General features: G+C 48.8%; 1 protein-coding gene across 1 annotated transcript in view; it reads left to right on the top strand.

The window, feature by feature from the left end:
• Positions 1 to 21,421, top strand: part of GABBR1 (gamma-aminobutyric acid type B receptor subunit 1) — a 208,170-nt gene that overhangs the window by 164,530 nt on the left and 22,219 nt on the right. The window contains 7 exon segments of the mRNA XM_048487278.1: positions 605 to 678; positions 680 to 745; positions 1,998 to 2,012; positions 2,015 to 2,176; positions 9,431 to 9,532; positions 19,981 to 20,046; positions 20,981 to 21,172. Of these exon segments, the coding sequence (XP_048343235.1) occupies positions 605 to 678; positions 680 to 745; positions 1,998 to 2,012; positions 2,015 to 2,176; positions 9,431 to 9,532; positions 19,981 to 20,046; positions 20,981 to 21,172 (677 nt within the window).

Here is a 21,421-nt window from a genome sequence, read left to right as displayed (position 1 = left end):
TGTGGCTTCCAGATAGCCAGGATTCGATAAATTCCCATCAGCCAGTTACGCCGTGGCTGATGGAATTGTAGTCCATAACATCTGAGAGCCACAGGCCAGTAGAGCCCCCCGTGCTAGGATCTGGCCCAGCCTGCCTGGGCTAAAGACTGACTGGGAAAACCCTTGCACGGCACCTGAAGCTCTTCAAGGGAAGAAAAGTGGGGAGAAGGATGTAATAAATAAATAAATGTGTGGTTGGCTCCTTGGTGTCTCTCTCTGTCACCTGCTCATTCTTCCTCCCCTGCTAGCAAATCCTTCTGCATCTTGTTGCATTTCATCATGCCCGAATTTCCCTGGTCATCAAACTCTTCTGTGTCTCTTCTGCACTACCTGTTGATAAGATTTACCTGTCCCGATATAGATTGCCACTGTGTTCTATATAGCATTTGCTATGCAGTTGGCTCTAAACTTACTAACAAGTAGCAGAAACATCAGCTGCCTTGACGCCCCTTTTCTAGGAACACCTGGATTTGTTCATAGTGTGACACGTGTGGGGATCGAGGGGCATAAGGGATACCTTGCTGTCCTTAAAAGGTGATTTGTCAAGTTATCTAACCCCTGGCAGCGAATCCCTGGCGTAATAGCTACCAAATTTTGTATGAGCTGCTGTACAACCACCCTATCAAGATTTCATTGTCCTATGTCGGGCTGCAGCCGCTTTCCAATTCTGGTGGCTGAGGCTGCACGCATGTGGAACCTCATTGTGGTGAGTACTCCTCACGTGTGTACGCGTGTTTATGCAGTGATGGTGGAGGGCATGTGGGACACACAAGTCTAGACTGCAGTCAGAGCTCTGTGAGGCAAAGTATTTCTTTCCTGGAATTGTACCATGAGAATGCCTGGGAGCATGTGCAGAATTCTATAGTACTGTTAATGCAGACTCTTAGGGGATGGATTGACCAGAGCAAACCAGCTAGAAAACCCAGTTCAGTTTTAGGGTGAGGAGGGAATGGAGCAGGCCTCAAAGGCAGAGGCTGTGGCTTAATAGTAGTTCATGCTCTGCATACAGGAAGTGCCAAGTTCAATCCCAGCCATCGCCAGTTGAAGAATCAATCACTAGGTGATCTGAAAGACCCCCCCTGGTCCCAGGAGTAAAAAAAAGCTTTGCCAAGCTGGTGAGCAAGGAGCCACAAGGGGCCTGGGGCACTGGCACTGGGCACTAAAAGCATGTAATTTAGGTTTATTTTGTATTTTATGTTTTCCAGTTTTTTGCCTGCAGGCGCAGAAGTTAGCTAGCAGCACCAAAATTTCAAGAAGTTTTCAGGACTTCCTGGATGATACTGCCCAGCAGGAGGTTTAGAGCCAGGGGTCCAAAGTTGCGACCCCAAAGAGGGTGTTCCCCATCCCCATTGTTTCCAATGGGAGCTAATGGCCAGGAGATGGGGGGCTACACTTTATGAGAATCCATATAGCTTTGGGACCCACTGAACCAAATCCTTTACCAAACCTGGCTGGTAATTACTTCAGGATAGTCTCCTAAAGATAGCCCCTGAGAATTTTGATGCTGCTAGCCTAAAACCCACTCCCTGCAGGTTATTAAAACTGAAAAACACTCAAAAATACAAAAACAAAACGAACATGAGGGGCAGCCAAAGGAACCTCAGGATTTTGCACCAGGCTCCATTTTTCCCTAGCTACGCCTACATGAAGCTGCCAGTGTCAGTAGAAACGAAGCAGCAGTCTGCAGCTGCGTGTTCATATCTGCAGGGCAGGACCAAGCATGTAACGACTAGCATAAAGAGAAAAGGCCTGTAGGGAAATCTTGGATCCCGGAAGGCTTAACCGGTGATGACTGTTGTCTTTATAACTATCTCTGGCGTGGCCTTTTAGAAACATCTGGGCTGGCACTATAGGAAGCGCAGACAATGGGCTCCCAGGCTTTAACTGAGCAGGGCTCTCGCTGTGGGGAGTGTCTTAAGCGCCTTTCCTTTCTCAGCTGTGGTCTCTTTCCCTTCCAGCTGTCCTATGGCTCAAAGCTTCAATCGGGCTTTCCTATGCATCGCCAGCTGCTCTACCTTCTTTTCCCAAGACGATCCTCAGCCATTAACTCCACAACCCCACCCGTGTGCAGCTCTTCAAACAGTGGGGCTGGACCAAGATCGCTACCATCCAGCAGACCACAGAGGTCTTCACCTCGGTATGGACCCCCATCCTTTCAGTAACCTTTCAGGCATTCTCTGATGTTCAGTAGGGCCCTGAGTTGTATTTAGAGGGCTGGTTCTCAACCTTATAATTGGTAATGCCCACCCTAACTCAGGGGATTTATTCACTGTTCTTGCATTTGGTCACTCCTTCTAATAGTGTTCTTGGTCGTACTGTGGCTATCAGTGAATCTATGAAACATGGCCACCCGTGGATGAGGCAGGGGCTTCTGCATATGCAGGGGATTCCCCGGGTATGCAGGATAATGTCTGTGTGTTAAGTGCAGAATAATAGTGCCTTCCTAACTTTTAAAAGAGGAAAGGAACATGCATACATACACTGTTTAAAAAAAAAAGTTCGACAAGGACTGAGCATGCTCATTGCCCCCAGCGGAATGTTGAAGGCAGTTGGCTGGAGGGGGTGGAGGTGCAGGAGAAGTGGAGAATGAAAAAGAATTGGCATGATTCAGCACCACTTAAAGTGTCATGGGGGGAATGGATGAAGATTGCAATATTCATGTCTCACAGCATCTACCGGACACGACACCCTTTTAGGGGTTCTCTAACCCTTTTGGAGGGAAAGAGTGTGGGAATGGGAAATGCATTATGATAAGAGGAAAAGGGTCTCCTCCAATCCTCATTAACCTCCCGGCCCCTGAAAAATTATACCTGTGAAAAGGTATAATGCTGTGCATAGGAATACAGGTTTCATTAGCCCTCAGATGTATGGATTCCTTATCATCCCCTGCCAGCATCATGCTGGCAGGGGATGATGGGAACTGTAGTCCATAACATCTGGAGGGCCGCGAGTTTGACACCTGTGACTTCAAGTATACATGCCGGTCCCACTTGCCTGTCATCCCAATTCTCCAAGAGAGCATAGGGAAGGAGAGCTTTTAAAAAACCCTCCCCCTTCTGCCCTGACAGACAGTGGACAGGAAGAAAGTTGATTGCATTGAAATGTGCTGAAAGAGAGTTTTATGCATACCATGGATCACCAAAAAGAAAATAAGTGAGTTCCAAAGCGAATCACGCCTGAACTCTCCTTAGAAGCGAACTTGACCAAACTGAGACTATTGTACTTTGGTCACATCATGAGAAGAAAAGAGTCACTAAAAAAGACACTAATACTGGGAAAGTTGAAAAAAGAAGACCCGACATGAGATAGATTGAGTCTATATAGGAAGCTGTGGCCCTCAGTTTGCAAGGCGTGAGCCAAGCTGTGAATGGGAGGACATTTTGGAGGCTGTTAATTCATAGGTTGGCTATAAGTCAGAAGCGACTTGACAGTACTTAACATACCCTTCCGTCCTGCTTTGATTCCTGGTATGGAACAATTGGAAGGCAGAAAAGTGGGATATAAATTCCATAAATATGTAAAATTGTGCTCCAGTGATAGCTTTCTGAGACTCAGGACTTGGTGAGCAGGGGGTGACATTCCCCCTCCCTCCCTCCCTCCCTCCCAAGCTGAGCAGCGCCATATTGTTGTGCTATGGGAGGGGGGCTTTCACAGTCAATTACTCTATGATTCTTTAGCCCCACCAGCTCCTCAGCTGACCAAATACACTGCAGCAACCTGGGGCAGAGTTGAGAGGTGGCTAAATTAGCCCCTTGCCTCAGATTTTGGGGTCCCCAAGAGCTGGGACAGCTTTGCTTTGACAGCAATAGTGTCCCTGGGTGCACCCCTTTATTCCACCACCACCACCCCATCTAAATAAATGGCTGCTATTCATTACAAGGGGGCCTGGGGGTGCGCAGTGCACTGGGGGCAGCAAAAAGTTTAGGTTTGTTTTTTGTATTTTTAGTGTTTTTCAGTTTTTGGCCTGCAGGGGGCGCAGTTTTGAGGATAGCAGCACCAAAACTTCAGGGAGTTTTCAGGGGACTCTCCTGATGATGCTGCCCAAGTTAGGTGAGGTTGGGTTTAGGGGGTCCAAAGTTATGGACTCCCAAAGGGGTACCCCCATCCCCCATTGTTTCCAATGGGAGCTAATAGGAGATGGGGGCTACACCTTTGAGAATCCATAACTTTGGACCCCCTGAACCAAACTTCACCAAACCTGGCTGGTATCATCAGGATAGTCTCCTAAAGATACCCTGAAATGTTGATGCTGCTAGCCTAAAAGCTGCACCCCCTGCAGGCTATGCAAGATGCTGCTTTTGAAGGCACAGTTGGTCCCCCGTCTTTGAAATTGTACCACACAGCACAGGTGGGCAGGGATCCCGCAAGGAACCCAAAGAGATGTGACACGCACATGCACCTTCTTGAAATAGACAGGCCAAACTGCCATATACACATTTGCCTGCATGAACAATTGTCACAACGATAAACAATCGGCACAGCTTCGTGATAGGTTGGAAGTTAGGGGATTCTTTTGTGACTCTCAAGTCACTGGCTCTCCTGGTTTCCAAGAAAAAAAAATAGAAACGGGCAACTGAGTCTGTTGAAGTTTGAGAAATGAAAGGTGACCTTGGAAGGGCTTCTCGTGAACAATGCCGGGACTCCACACTCCTTCCCTCTTCCTCGTTCTAACTCAACAAGCCGCTTCTGTCCTCTTTCCCTGATCTTTATCACCAGTCCCCCATGCCAGAAGGTTTCAAATGGGCACGAACTCATGTCTTGTTCTCCAAAGAAATTATACATGCTGATTTATTCCATGGGCAAACACTAGTTTGATGGGAGATTAGTGTTTGTTTCCCCAGCGCGCATTACATGGTCTCACAGTCCTGATTAAAAGATCAGGAGGGGTTGTTAAGTCTAATCGAAATGATTTGGGTGAATCCTCTCTGAGCCTTCAGCGGGATTTCGAAATGTATAGCTCACGCAGCGTGAGGGCCTGTCTTCCGTCTACGCTAGCAAGTTTGTTCGTTAACTTCCTGTTGCTGTTTGATTTGGCACTGAAACAGAATCCTGCTTGTGTGGTTATTAGTTAGCTCGCCTCTAACTATTGTCTCTTTATCGGATGTATGCTTGGGCAACGTGGTTGCTTGTGATACCTGAGGTCTGGAGTTCCGTGCTAGAATCCTGAGGGGAAAGTTCTAGTTCTCATTAGGACCTGTGTAAACGTGACGTCTGCTAAGGATGAATCATTGTACAAATGAACAACTTGACCCATATAAAACAAAAAATGCGCAGAGTGACTATATTTTAGAGATAGGGCTGATGTTTTGCATGCAGAAGTTTCCTAGGCTCAGTTCTTGGCATCTCCAGCCAAAGGTTCTTCAGTGGCAGAATACAGTGGAACCTCGGTTTTCGTTGGCAATCCGTCCGAAAAGAATCGATGAAAACCGAAAACCGATGAAAACCGAGGCAAACTTTTCCATAGGAATCAATGTAAATCCAATCAATCCGTTCTAGGCACTCCAGAAAACATACCAAAAACACATGTTTTGGTGAATAAACATCGTGTTTAATGCTGAAAACGGTAACAAACAATCACACTAGGACCAGCTTCAGAGCCAGTGGACCAATGTCGCACCAGAAAGCTGTCCAAAGAGGTCTGTTTCTGACGCCTCTTTAAGATTTGTCTGAAATGGGGCAAGACATTGTCATTAAACAAGTTGCAGACACGGCCTGCAACAGCTTTGTCCGGGTGATTTTTCTCCACAAACCCCTGCACCTTACTGCAAATTGATGAAAACCGAGGCAAATCGATGAAAACCGAGACAAAATTTTCACTGAAAAAATCGATGAAAACTGAAGGCAATGAAAACTGAGGTTCCACTGTACTGAAAATGAGCTTTTTTGCCTGCAACCTGGTGAACTCCTGACAAAAAGAGCATATGATGCTAAGTCAGAGGGACCAATATTTTGACTTAGGCGTGACTTTCAATGTTGGTAGCCATCTTAAGAGAAACAGCTGAGTCCAGTCGCCTCTTAAAAACCAACAAGATATCCAGGGTATGAGCCTGAAAGAGTCGAAGGTCTGGGAAGGGGAATTTTGACTCCTGAATGTTTGTACCCTGGAAATCTTGTAGGTCCCTAAGATCCTACTAGACTTGAATCTTGCTCGTTTTCTTCAGACCAACATCTGAAACCGGGCTCTGAAGAGCAATATAAGCCAATAAAAGAGCAAAGTCCTTGCCCCAAGGAGCTTACATTCTGAAGCTAGACAGCAGAGCAAAGGTGGGATTCAGCCGGTTCGCGCCACTTCGGCAGAACCGGTTGTTAAAATGGTGCTTGTAAACAACCTGTTGTTAAATTATTTGAATCCCATCGCTGCAGCAGAGGGGATGGTGGAACAGATGGAGGGATTGGTTGGGGAAGAAAAATAAGGCAACAGAAGGAAAGGACGGGATGCCATTAGTATGCCTCTGGATTGCTCTCTTTCAGATGCACGTTTGAGAGGCCTTTTTCTCCGTACTGAATCTTAATAAATGTCATCGGAGATCACAGTTAAGTGCTACTTCTTTCCAAGATGTCCTGAGAAGAGCTGCCATTTGTAGTTCCAGACAAGGGAAATTGCACAAATGCCACTTGAGAAGAAGTAGAGTCTTTCTACCAGCTGTGTTCCCAATGTCCGTCGCATTAATGCAAATGTTAAGCAAATGAGGCTATTTTTGTATGTGATCGGCAAATGGCTGTAGCCCTCCATCTCATCATGGTACATTTCCGCTGGCTCCCTCAGGGCTCAGCAATTCTTCCGATTGCTAAATCGTGTTCTTTAATTCTTGGCCTAACCAGAGTCTTTCAGGAATGAATAAGACTGGAGTTGCTTTTAACAACTGAGATACGAAGTGTGGCTTTTAACAAAGACCCAGGAGCATAATCCAAGGGTTTGGGTGGTGTCTCTGTGGTTACTATGGCTTGGTAGTAGTAAAGCAAGGTTTGCTTTAAAGGGGTCCCTCGTCTTCAGCTCTGTCCTTAGAGCAGTGATGGCGAACCTATGGCACGGGTGCCAGAGGTGGCACTCAGAGTCTTCTCTGTGGGCACGCACAAACAGAGTTCCCCCCCACATCTAGGCTGGCCTGGGCTGCTGGGTTCGATTATTAGCATTAAACCTAAGACCTAGTTTTGGAGAAGCAGTGTAGGTTAAGAGCTCATGTATCTAATCTGGAGGAACCGGGTTTGATTCCCAGCTCTGCCGCCTGAGCTGTGGAGGCTTATCTGGGGAATTCAGATTAGCCTGTACACTCCCACACACGGCAGCTGGGTGACCTTGGGTTAGTCACAGCTTCTCGGAGCTCTCTCAGCCTCACCTACCTCACAGGGTGTTTGTTGTGAGGGGGGAAGGGCAAGGAGATTGTTAGCCCTTTTGAGTCTCCTGCAGGAGAGAAAGGAGGGATATAAATCCAAACTCTTCTTCTTCTTAAGCGCTGTTAAACACCACTGATTTTCATGCAAAGAACTAAAGCACGATCCTTTACCTGGGAATAAGCTCGGTTGCTGGCAATGGGGCTTGCTTCTGAGTAAACCCTCCTAGGGTCGTGATTCACTCATTGGAAGAGTTGCACAGTTGCTTCAAAGCAAAGCCACCGACTACCACCAAGCTTACTCCCGAGTAACGCGTGCCTCGGAGCCAACAATTTTTCTTATACTAAAACCTCAGTATTCAGGTTAAATTGCCGTGTTGGCACTTTGCGATAAATCAGTGGGTTTTGGGTTGCAATTTGGGCACTCGGTCTCGAAAAGGTTCGCCATCACTGCCTTAGAGCATCTCAGCTGTTGGACAATGTTCATAGAAGACCAAGCTAGATGGATTGTTGTTCTAGCCTGGTATATAAGGCAGTTTCACACTGTTCTAGTCACAGCCCGTCACGGATTTAAGTACCCTCAGTGTCATTGATTTTGAAGTCTGTTGACGTTTTTATGTTGGATGGTGGCCCAAGTGTCTAGTCCTTATGGCTGCAAGAAAAGAGAAAGAACGTGGGCCACAGAGGGGGTCTTCACCGTCTGTTTAGAAGTGTGCTACAATACATTCCTTCAAAACGGGAAAGACACTAGAAGATCCATGGCTGAACTCATCCATTGTTTTAAAAATGCAATGATCAGGGGCTATATTTGGATTGGAGGCCACAGCGCGGGGTGGGGCGGGGGGGAGGAAGAAGGGGCTTAATTCTCTGCCCAGTGCACTCTCACCTCTTAAGACACAGGTGTCAAACTCACGGCCTTCCAGATGTTATGGACTACAGTTCCCATCACCCCCTGCCAGCATGATGCTGACAGGGGATGATGGGAACTGTAGTCCATAACATCTGGAGGGCCGCGAGTTTGGCATCTATGTTTTAAGACAAATTGCAGGTTGGGGAGAGGGGTTTTTTGATGCCAGAATTACACAGGGGTCTGCCTCAGTTCAAACAGGGGTCTGAACTACTGATGTTAGCATTTTTAAAAATGTGGCGAGATCTAGTCACTACCTCCTCCCAGTGCCGTGTCCATTTTGATCCCTGTCGTGTCTGTTATTTTTACCTGGTTTTGTCACCTAATTCCTCGCAGCTTCTGCTGCTGAAAGATGTGCTGTTTTCTGCTTGCCAAACAAATACAAGTGGGCGGGGGGGGGGGGACCAGAAGAGGATCGGCCTTCCAGTGGTCATGGGAAGAATCTTCACCCTCTGCAGCTCTGGTCCCCTTTCTTCAGTTTGTAATTATCCCCAAGTCTCCCCTGTTTTGTGCCTTCCATCTTTAGTTCCCTTCTGCTGTCTGCAAAATTTATCTTGCTAGTTCCATTTTACTGATCTAATTGCCTAACTAATTCTAACTGCCGGACATGTGTGCTTTTTCCAAGTGTGCAGTTCGGTTTTCTTTAAAGCAGAACTGCCCCCCTCCCCCGGCCGCCCCCCAGCCTCAGGCCAAAACATTAATTCACCCTAACACCCGCTCTGAATCCAAAATCCTAGCTCTCTCTGCATGATTTTTGCCACTAAAGCAAAAGCATGTGTCACCTTGGGGCAGGTATATTCTGCACTTAAGATCAGTACAAATTTTCTGCCAAGTTATGCAAAAGCTCCGGTGCCATGAAAAATAGAACACGAAATTTACTAACCAGTCCTCCATATTTTCAAGCTGATTTTCATGGCCAGAGGGACCAAGAAATTTTTCACAGATGAAAACTGAGGTTTATTGGAATGTAGCGTTTTCTGACAGGTGTTGAATTACTTCACTGGAAGAGCAGAGAATGTGATACCATGGATTAAAAAAACGTGTTAAAATAACTCCTAACTGCGATGTCTCCCTTGCTTGAACATTACTCCCGAAATGAATTCACACTGCCAACTGCGATGCTGTCATGATGCCTCCTTCTGCATTCCCACAGACTTTAGATGACCTTGAAGAACGAGTCAAAGAGGCCGGCATCGAGATCACCTTCCGTCAGAGCTTCTTCTCGGACCCTGCTGTGCCTGTCAAGAATCTCAAGGTGCGAGAAATGTGCCTGGCTTTGGAGAGGGGGGGGCTTTTCCCTTGTGTCCCATTACAATCTCCAAGACCCACCGAAGGATCCTCCGATTCATGTCACCTATGCATCAGGTGCAGAGGTGGGATCCAGCAGGTTCTCACAGGTTCCTGAGAGTAGGTTACTAATTATTTGTGTGTGCCGAGAGGGGGTTACTAATTGGTGATTTTGCCACGTGATTTTTGCCTTAGTTACGCCCCTCCTCTCAGCGGTAGCACGCAGAACTTGAAGCAGTCTAGCAGGAGGTGCACTGGCATGTGTGGCAGCCTGCGCCTGCGTGCATTCGTTTCCCTCCCAAGGACCGGTGCAGCGGCTGCGTCCTTGCCACAGCCCCGCCCAGGAATGCCTGGCCACACCCCCGTTGTGCCCTGCCCAGCCCCATTGGCGCTACGCCACAGTTTGAATCCCACCACCATGGGAACCTGTTACTAAAATTTTTGGATCCCACCATGGATCAGGTAAGAAGGGTGCAGAAGAAGTATTCCTGTTTGCTGGGACAGAAAAGATATTCTTGGCTCTCTGTTGTAGAACTGTTTACTTATTGTAGACTCCCCAAAGTCCAAACTCAAATAACCTTCCAGAGTGGTGTTTGGGCCGGCCTTTGGAATTCAGTGTTGAGTCATCAGGCGGTTGCAGGGTGGGGATATCAGTGACATTTTGATGGAACAAATTTGTGATTCAGGGCAGGGTGAGTGACTGGAGGGAGGGTCAGTTTTCAATGTGTGTTCATGGTGCGTGTCTGTTTGTGCTAAGCATGCATGAAGGTCTTGAAGGTCTAGAGCGGTGTTTCCCAACATTTTCAACATCACGGTACCCTTGACCTCACTCTTCATATCTCACGGTACCCCTGCCATCCCCCCACCTTCCCCTCTCAGTGCCCCTGCTTGCCACCACCCCCCTACCTTCTTCCAGGGTGAAGGGAAGCACTGTGGGGCAGGAAGTGGCTGCTGACCTTACAGCAAGTCCTGCCCCCTGGGCCAGCTCCATGTCCTTGCTGGCACCGGCAGAAGACACTGCAAAAGTGAAGGGGGCCGGTAGTGTTGCCGTGGTACCCCTGGGATGTGCTCACGGCACCCCATGGTACCATGGAATCCTGGTTGGAAATCACTGAGGCTGTATTAGCCTCTAGAAGGAGGGACCCCCCTGCCTTCTGCTAGTTGCTAGCAGTTGATATTGGGTGCATGTACAAGTGGTGGTGACCAGAGAGAGAACCGGCTTTTGCTGCCAGCCAGCTCCTCCTTGCCTTGCACTCCCAGCCAGGAAAGATTCTTCCATGCCGCCATTCACTCATCCATTGCAGCTCTCTGCTGGCTGCCGGGCCCACCATTCTGGTGGCAGATGAGCTAATACTTGGGCAGGCTCCCATCCTGCCCTGGGGAGAGCCACTGCCACCAGCTGCATGACATCACCAGCCGCAGCCGTTTCTTTGGCAGAGGGCTGACGTTCCCGTAGGTGTCTGGCAGCGGAGCCCAGAATCATGGGGCTTATTTCCTCTCTAGATTTGGGAGAGAACCAGGACAAGGGAACTCAGTTTGGCTGGGTCAAAAATCTGCCTGTTGCTCCAGGTGTGCTGCTGCCTGCCGTCCTTAGATGGGGACCCTGTGGTGCCAGAGCACACGTGTGGCACTCCCCGCAGGAGACCAGCATCTTCGCTGGGCAGCTTTGCTAGTTAATAATAATGGTATCAGATAAACAGGCACAATGTGGCTTATTAATCATTGATGAAACGCCGGTTTCATCAGCACCAGCTCGGCACACAAAAAAACAAGAGACTGTCTCGCTCCTGGGCTTCTTCCAGAGTACCCGACGTGCAAATTTCTCAGCTGGGTGTGCCGCAGAGCGTGCCAGTGCAAGTAACAATAGGTTCCAAACAAAAACACTTTTCTTCATGCAGTGTATAACAGACTTCAGAGTTGCCAACCCTCAGGTGGTACCTGGCGACCAAGGAGCAGCAGTGGCGTAGTGGTTAAGAGCAGGTGCACTCTAATCTGGAGGAACCGAGTTTGATTCCCTGCTCTGCCGCCTGAGCTGTGGAGGCTTATCTGGGGAATTCAGATTAGCCTGTACAACACTGGCCAGCTGGGTGACCTTGGGCTAGTCACAATTCTCTCTCAGCCCCACCTACCGCACAGGGTGTTTGTTGTGAGGGGGGGAAGGGGAAGGAGTTTGTCAGCCCCTTTGAGTCTCCTTACAGGAGAGAAGGGTGGGGGAATATAAATCCAACCTTCTTCTCCCACTATTACAGTTGATCTCCACACAACCAAAATCAATTATCCTGGAGGGAATGGCTGCTTTTGAGGGTGGGCTGTGTCTGGCATTAGACACTGCTGAAGCCAGAGGTGGGATCCAACCAGTTCTCACCACTTCTCTAGAAGTGGTTACTAATTTGTTCTGAGTGCCAAGATGAGGTTACTAAAGCAACCTCCCTGCCCAATAGGGACTGGAGGTGTGTGTGTGCGGCGGCGCCACTGTTTGAATCCCACCACCATCGGAACCTGTTATTGTTTCAGCAGTACAACAATAATAAAAACAGTTTAAAAAGCATATACCATACAGGAAATACATGTTAGATCGAAGGTAATCTACTGGCGTTTAGTAATTTCCAGGAGAAAGTCTGCCACTATCATACAGAGAGAAGGATCAGGGTTGTCCAACAAGTAGTGTAATCTAATTAAATCGGGGAGATCGGGTAAATGTAAAGGAGTAAGATTCACATACTTGGGTCTGATTTCCTTGAATCTGAGACAGTGAAGTAATTGGTGGGCCAGAGTTTCAACTGAGCCATTGTTACATCTTTTAGCCTTTTCTTGCTTATTAAATCTGCCATGTAACAAGGCAGAAGGCATAACATTAAACCTGGCGAGCAGGAACCTGTTATTAAAATTTTTGGTTCCCACCACTGGCTGAAGCCCCTCCCCTTCCGAAACCCCACCCTCTCTGGGCTTCATCCTCAACATTTCCAGGTATTTCCCAACCTAGAGCTAGCAACCCTAAATTCAGTGCATAAGGCAGGTTGATCCTAATCGCTCAGATAGCTTCTTAATTGACAGATTGGCAGAGGATAAATTTATTGATGGTTATAACGAAACGGAACCTCTGTAGACAGCGGCAGTGAACCTCTGAGTATCGCATCCCCAAGTCAAATATCAGGGAATGACAAATAACTGGATGCCCTTGCTTGTGATTTTTCAAGGGAATCTGGTTTCCTCTGTTGGAAATATGCTGGCCCAGATGGATATGTGGTTTGAATCAGCATGACAGTTCTCACATTGGTTCATTGTGCTGTGATAGCATCTCAGAATCGATATATTGGCCAACCTTGCCGTTTATCAGTTTAAGAACGCACATGCTGGGCGGCAGAAACAAAGAATTCTGGGAGACAAGTCAAGCATAGCTTATGCTCCTTCTACAGTAAACCACGCAGAGATTTCTGTGACACATTCAGGCCAGCAGGGAAGAGAAAGAGTTTTCTTCTTATAGCTGTACTTGGGGTCGTTGTTAAGGCTGGTCTAGAGTAGACTGCTATTTTTCTTATCCCTGTTATATATTTTTTTATTTTCATAAAATTAAAATTCAGGGTTTACAATTAATATAATATGTGAAGCTTGCTTACACATATTATCACCTGATCTTACAGCATCTTAAATTCCAGTTAAAATGTTCAAGTCTAAATAGGATCTGAAATCTTAGTTCAACATTTTGTGCTTATAGATATAACTTTTATTGTGTCAAATTGTCTGAGCCTTTGGTTTGAATAGCCCAGGGGTAGGGAACCTGTGGCTCGAGAGCCGCATGCGGCTCTTCTGCCCTTGCACTACGGCTCCACGAGCCAAGCCGCCGGCCCCATCCTTGCCCGCCCTGCAGGCAGCAGGGCAGGCGCACCAATTGCCCACGCCCAGCTGGGCTGCGCTGCAGGCTTCCCCTCTCGCCCGCCCTGTTGGAGCGGGGCAGGCGCTTTCCCGGCGGCCAGTGAGGCCGACCTGCCGGCTTCATCCTTGCCCACCCTGCAGGCAGCAGGGCGGGCGCACCAACTGCCCACGGCCGGCTGGGCCACGCTGCGGGCTTCCCCTCTCACCCACCCCGTTGGAGCGGGGCAGGCGCTTTCTTGGCGGCCGGCAAGGCTGAGCCACCGGTTTCATCCTTGCCCACCCTGCAGGCAGCAGGGCGGGGCGCACCAAATACCCGCGGCCGGCTGGGCCACACCGCGGGCTTCCCCTCTCGCCCGCCCCGTTTGAGCGGGGCGGGCGCTTTCCTGGCGGCCCGCGAGGCCAAGCTGCTGGCCCCATCCTTTCCGCCCTGCAGGCAGCAGAACGGGACGTACCCATGCGCTTCTCAGAATGAGCGGAGTAAAAGGTAAAAAACCCCAATATATACAGTGTTATCTTTATTTTAAATGTCAAAAATTATTTGCGGCTCCAAGTGTTTCTTTTCCTGTGGAAAACAGGTCCAAATGGCTCTTTGAGTGTTAAAGGTTCCCTACCCCCGGTATAGCCCCCAAACCCCTTCCAGCTTCTTCTAAACTCTGTGGAAGGATATTAACTTGGCTATTGCTGAATATGCTGTTCGTTTGTCCAGCTGTTCCATAAGTTCTGGTGATGAGCTGCTTTCCATCTTGATGCAGACACAATTCTGGTCGCTGTCACCGTATATATTTAAACAGTTCATTCTACACTTTTGGTGCATTTATTTGGTAAAACAGTTAATAACACACTTTTGGGATCTAATACAAACTTAACTTTCAGTATCTTCTGTGTTTGGTCATAAATCATAATCCAATATTTCCTTGCTTTTGTTACTTAGACATGTTGGCAGGTTGTAATACATGCCCCCCCGCCCCCCATGTGTATGAAAGAATGCTTTGGCATAACTTGCATGGTACTTTGAGTGTAGGGTTGTCAGTTTCCCCCTGGATACTGTCAGGGGAAGGGGGGGCAGTGGTGGAATCCAAAAATTTTAGTAACAGGTTCCCTCGCCAGCCCCCCCTCAGCAAAGGGGGCAGAGGCGTACCTAGGCAAACCTGAGCCCTGGGCAAAACCTGAGATGCCCCCCGCCCCTGGGCAGCCACCCCACCACATTTTTTTTGCACCAGGTCATTTCTAAATCATCATCACATTATAGAAAATGCCCCAACTCACAAATCTGAACACAGCAATGGTGAAACACACAGGTTCTTTGGTAGAGACTGGTGAGATAAAAGGTACGAAAGGCTGAGAATCAATGAATTGCAGTACCTGAAAGGGATTCACCCAGTTCAGGGAGTGACATTATTAGTCGCAATTGCTATATGGAACCTTCACGTTCAAAGGCAGTCTGCCTCTCGGGGAGGCGAGGGCGTGGTGATGGAAAAGCGGACCCAATTAGTAACCCCCTCTCGGCACACACAAATAATTAGTAACCCACTCTCGGGAACTGGTGAGAACCTGCTGGATCCCACCTCGGGGCGGGGGGGTAAGTTTGCTAGATCCAGGTTGGGAAGCTAAATCAAACCACATATCCATCTGGGCCAGCATGTTTCCAATAGAGGAAACCAGGTTCCCTTGAAAAATCACAAGCAAGGGCATCCAGTTATTTGTCATTCCCTGCTATTTGACTTGGGGATGCGATACTCAGAGGTTTTCTGCCGCTGTCTACAGAGGTTCCGTTTCGTTATAACCATCAATAAATTAATCCTCTGCCAATCTGTCAATTAAGAAGCCATCTGAGCTACTAGGATCAACCTGTCTTAGGCACTGAGTTTAGGGTTGCTAGCTCTAGGTTCGGAAATACCTGGAAAGGTTGAGGGTGAAGCTCAGGGAGGGTGGGGTTTTGGAAGGGGAGGGGTTTCAGCTGTGTCTAATGCCAGACACAGCCCACCCTCAAAAGCAGCCATTTCCTCCAGGATAATTGATTTTGGTTGTCTATAGATCAACAGTAATAGCGGAATGTCACCAGGCACCACCTGGGGGTTGGCAACTCTGAAGTCTGTTATGCACTGTGTGAAGAAAAGTGTTTGGTTTTTTTGGTTTTTTGTTTCTCTGGAATCTATTGTTATTTGCACTGGCACACTCTGCGGTCAGAAAAACCCAGCTTAGACATTTGCACGTCAGATACTGGGGGTGGAACATGGGTAGGCTGACCAGACGTCCCGCTTTTGGCGGGACAGTCCTGCCTTCAAACAATTTGTCCTGCATCCCGCGGGTTCTTTAAATTGTCCCGATTTTTGGGAGGCTGCCGCACTGCCTTCTGGGGCGCAAGGCAGCGTGGCAGCCTCGCGCGTGCGCGGCCGCAGGAGCGCACTGCCTTCTGGGGCTTGCCGTTTCCTGCCCTGTCACAGGACGGGAAACGGCAAGCCCCAGAAGGCAGTGCACTCCTGCGGCTGCGCGCATGGCCACCTACCCTGTCCCGGTTTACAAAGGTGACCATCTGGTCACCTTAAACATGGGGGGTGGGGTGGGGAACAGGGACCTCAATGGGTTGCAATGCCACAGACTCCACCCTCCAGAGCACCCATTTTCTCCAGAGACTGATCTCTGCAGTCTGGAAATGAGCTGTAATTCCAGGGGATTCCCTGCTTCCACCTGGCGATTGGCATCCCTATTTGGGCATAAGCAACCTGCAACCCTATTTGGGTGTAAGCAAGCGGAGGTGTAAGCAACTTGGGTGTAGCGATTGGCATCCCTGTTTGGGTGTAAGCAACCTAACTATCTCTCATATGCTTATTTGAGTGTACTCAAGTAAGTCAAGTAAGCGTGTCCAAGATTATCGGAAGATGGACAGTAGATTGTGCATCTGGATTAATGGGAGGGTAATTCTTTTTCTGAGCGTCAGTGTGTCATGTGATTCAAGGCTGAATATGTGCATTATAGTTGGGAACATATTGGGGAGAGAAAGCCTGAGATACATATCCCTGATGTTTGGGGGGGGCGGGGTGCTGACTGTGAGGATAGTTGTGTGTCTTCCCTGTTTGTATATAGTGCAGAATTTCTTATTCAGATCTGTGACTTTCTGCCACCGTGCCTCAGTAAGGTTATTGAATTCTGCTAGATATCTAACAATAAGATCAACAATAAGATCAGTCTCCTTGGGGATTTTCTCGAGGACCAGTGAATGGACCCGGCTTGCATCACGGAAACCTGTATTAAGAAGGGCGAGACAGTTGCTCTGAGCACGCTCAGAGCAAATCTTCCCTGCACCCCTGTTCCATGTGCCTTCACCAATGCTGAACACAGGGCGGGGAGTGGGGTGGCAATCTTCATCCACAATTCTATTCCCTTTCAGGCGATTCCTGTACCATCAATCACCAGGATAACATGTGCTGGTCTGATGTGGGGGGCCTTGGAGGGGCTGGCTGTCCTTCTGGTGTCCCGGTTGCCTAGCGCACTGGCAGGCAGCCTGTCCCAGCTGCTGGAGGCTGTCTCAGAGTGGACGTTGCAGTTCCCCAGTCTTATTGTCCTGTGGATCTTCAACATCCATGTGGATGCAGCCTCGTGCCCTGTGGCTGGGGATCTAGTGTCATCCATGGCGACACTAGGCCTCTCTCTTGTCAACACTGGTGCCGCTCATCAGGCAGGTCACACCCTGGATTTGATTTTTGGGGTGGAAACAGATATGGTTGTATCCTCTCTTAATAGAGTGCCATGGTCCGACCATTTCGCCCTGAGGGTTCGGGTGGAGTTACCGTCCTACCCCAGTCTAGGCAACAAGCAGATTTTAGCTCACCCACAGAGACTTACGGATCCAGTTGGTTTCCAGAATGCTCTGCGGGACCCTACGCCCATTGGCATCCTTGATGAACAAGTTGATGGCTGGTACTCCAGGGGTCTTCAAACTATGGCCCTCCAGATGTTCAGGAACTACAATTCCCATCAGCCCTGCTACTTGGCCATGCTGGCAGAGGCTGATGGGAATTGTAGTTCCTGAACATCTGGAGGGCCATAGTTTGAACACCTCTGCTCCAGGGTGTCGGATGCCATTGAGTTAATTGCTCCCCACCATCCTCTGCACTCTCGTCCCTGGCGTTCTCCCTGGTATACAGAGGAGTTGTGTTCAAGGAAATGAGCGCTCGGACAAAAACAGTGCTTATGAAAACCTATGGATGCTTATGAAAGCCTATGAGTTGGCGATAAAGGAGGCCAAGAAAGATTACTTCACCTCCTCTACTGCATCCGCATGCTCTCGCCCAGCACAATTGTTTTGTATAATTCGGTCATTAACGCCCCAAACGAGGGCTAAAAACATAAGGGTTTGGCCATAAGCTGTGAGGCATTTTCAAGCTTTTTCACAGATAAAATCTCCACGCTCCGCCGAGATCTTCCTGTCACAATTGATACAATTAGCGAACTGGAGGCCCCTTGGCCGTCTTCAAGTTCAATCCTGGAACATTTCTCTCTACTCTCACAGACCAATGTAGACAGGTTCGTAGCTGCTGTTAGATCTACTTACCTGTCCTCTGGATCCGTGCCCCTCTTGGCTGATAAAGGCCAGTCTAGAGGGGCTATGAGGCCACCTGTTGGATATCATCAATCTCTTCCTTGAGCAAGGAGAGTTCCCAGGTTGGCTGGAGGAGGCAGTGGTCCGCTCACTCTTGAAAAGACTTTCTTTGGATCCTAGTGATCCGGCCAGTTACTGCCCTGTTATGAATCTTTCGTTTCTGGGCAAGGTAATTGAGAGGTGCTGAATGACACAGAGAGGTGCTACAGACATTCCTGGACGACACATGGATCCCTTCCAGTCTGTCTTCCATGCTGGGCATGGGACGGAGGCTGTGCTGGTTGCCGTCACAGATGAACTCCACTTACTGCTTGGCCAAGACGGGTCAGCACTGCTGGTATTATTAGATCTTACCACAGCATTTGACATGGTCGATCATGATCTTTTGACCCACCGCCTCGCTGACGCAGGGATTCGGGGCACAGTTTTATGCTGGTTGGCCTCGTTTCTCCATGGTCAGAGACAGCAGGTGACATGCGGGGCAGGACCTCCCAACGGAGTTCTATCATATGTGGGGTACCACACGGAGCTCTCTTGTCCCCACTGTTATTGAACATCTACATGCATCCCCTTACTCAGCTGGTGCGGGGCTTTGGGCTGAGTATGCTGATGACACTCAGCTAATTCTTTTGATGGAGGGCCGGCCAGCTGCCACCCCAGCGGTTCTCCAGCACTGTTTGGAGGCAGCAGCTGGTTGGCTGAGGCAGAGTAGTTTGAGACTAAATCCAGCAAAGACGGAGGTCCTGTGGGTAGCTCAGGGAAAGGGGGAACTGGTGGAGTTACAGCTGCCAACACTGGACAGGGTGGCCCTTAAAGCGGCCACCTGAGTCAAGAGCCTGGGGGTCCACCTGGAGCCGTCCTTGTCAATGAAGACCCATGTGGCCCATACAGCAAGGGTGGCATTTTTCTACCCTCGCCAGGCACGGCAGCTGGCTCTGTATCTTTCCTGCTACTACCTGGCCACAGTGATCCATAAAACAGTCACTTCTAGACTGGACTGTTGTAACTCTATCTACGCTGGCTTCCCTTATCCTTGATTCGGCACTTAAAACTGGTTCAACACGCAGTGGCACGGCTCCTGTCTGGTGTCTCGCTGCAGGAGCATATCACCCCGGTGCTCCGCGAGTTATACTGGTTGCCAGTGGAGTTCCGAATCAGGTTCAAGGTGTTGGTTTTAACCTTTAAGGTCATTAGCAGGCTGGGATCCTCTTATCTTAGGAACTGGCTCTCCCCCTATTGCCCCACACGTGTCCTCCGATCAGTGGAGGCAAATCTAATGGCGACCCCTGGCCCCCCTCTGTGGTGCGACTGGCCTCAACTGGGACCAGGGTTCTTATGGCTCTGGCCCCAGCCTGGTGGAATGCTCTCCCTACTTCCATCAGGGCTCTGTGGGACTTGAAAGACTTCCGCAGGGCCTGTAAAACGGAGCTGTTCCGCCAGGCATTTGGTTGAGGCCTTCACATCAACTGGCCTCCAACATAACGTCAGTCAGTCTCTCCTCAGGAAAGGGGGGGGAGGGGGGCTGTGAGGAACGCCGCCAGCTATAGGGTTACTTTAATGGACTGTTACTTTAATGTATTTTATTAATGTATTTTATTGTAATCTATTAAATGTAAGCAGCTCTGAGCCCTATGGGGAAGAGTGGCATATTAGTGTGTGTGTGTGTGTGTGTGTGTGTGTGTGTGTGTGTGTGTGTGTGTGTGTGTGTGTGTGTGAGAGAGAGAGAGAGAGAGAGAGAGAGAGAGAGAAGAACTGTTATATATGTCTAACAGTTCTTCTCTGTTATATATAACAAGTACACATATCTGGTATGTGTGTGTGTGAGAAAGAGACACAGAAGAACTGCATGTTCACATGTTCATAGTTAATATTTCATTGCCCTTGGAGCTGTCTGTCTCTGTGGGGATGTCTTCTGGCCATCTGATCTGCTTTTCTTCCTTTAGCGCCAGGATGCCCGCATCATTGTCGGGCTCTTCTATGAGACTGAGGCCCGGAAGGTTTTCTGTGAGGTGAGTGCTCAGTCGGTGGCAGTTTGTTAGGCTGCCTCCAAGAGTGACAGAGGATGCAACGAGAGCCATTGTTCAATTACTTCCTCCCAGGGCCCCTGGAGGCATGTTGTTGCCCACTAAATTGGCTTCCCAGCGGAGCACTTCCTCAGGGATTGTCATGTCCTGACTCAGTTGTCCTCTCTAAGTATGTGATGGCTCCTTCCCCTTTCTTCCTCAAGCACACAAACATACTCACCCATTTGCTGCTTCCCCCTGCCAAATTGCAGCCCACCCCCAGCTTCTTTTCCTTTAAAAATGTCAATTTTGGTTTTGTTATACACGGTTTTTTTTCTCTAGTTAGTCCTGAGAGACATTTCCTGTTCTGGTGCCTCTCTCTCTCTCTCTCTCTCTCTCTCTCTCTCTCTCTCTCTCTCGCTCTCTCTCTCTCTCTCTCTCTCACACACACACACACACACACACACACACGCGCGCGCGCGTTGGAAATCGAGTGTCTTGAAAAGTGGGACAAACCACCACATGATTTCCTTTCAAAAAGTAATGAGGACAGACTCCTGGGAGAAATCATAAGCTGGCGTAGGCATTCTTCTACATAGCCAGCGGTGAGAGAGAAAAGTCTGGTAGTACCCATAATGCCTAGCTAGTATTCCCTCCTTTTTCGTTCTGTCCATTTACAGCATTCATAAACCACCCCTTCATAAGGCCTGGATAGGAATGAACTAGAAATCCAATTCAGAAGTCAGTTTAAGGCACCCCCCCTAAGCCTCTTTTTCCATTCTCCCATTACGCAGGAGGGGAGAAACCACTGGGAAACTTCTGAGTGTCAAGAGGGAAGAGCAGGCAGGCAAACAGGCAGTGGTGAACAACTGTCCTCGATTACATTTCTCTGTTCTTTGCTTGACTCTTCTCTTGTCCTCTTTTGTGGCACTGGGAACAGGTATATAAGGAACGCTTGTTTGGCAAGAAGTATGTCTGGTTCCTGATTGGCTGGTATGCTGACAACTGGTTCCGCATCAAGGATGCAAATATTAACTGCACGGAGGAGGAGATGAGGGAGGCTGTGGAGGGGCACATCACCACCGAGATCGTCATGTTAAACCCAGAGAACACCCGCAGCATCTCCAATATGGTGAGGAAGGTCCACGGGACCAGAAGCTTGGGGAATACTGGTGGTTCTATTTCTGAAATGTGGCAGATTCCCATGACTGTCTGGAAGGTGAATCTCTCTGGCTAGGTCCAGGAAGTCTTCTTTTTCATTCTCAAGTATGTAAGTACTGGATGCAACTGTTTGGTGGCAAGAGAAACGCTGTCAGATGCTCTATTTACAGTGGAACCTCGGTTTTCATTGCCTTTGGTTTTCATCGGTTTCGGTTTTCAT

Source organism: Sphaerodactylus townsendi, linkage group LG03 (genome assembly GCF_021028975.2).
Source record: "Sphaerodactylus townsendi isolate TG3544 linkage group LG03, MPM_Stown_v2.3, whole genome shotgun sequence".
NCBI lineage: Eukaryota > Metazoa > Chordata > Lepidosauria > Squamata > Sphaerodactylidae > Sphaerodactylus > Sphaerodactylus townsendi.
The sequence above is the reverse complement of the archived record's forward strand: the minus strand, read 5'-3'. Positions and strand labels throughout refer to the sequence as shown.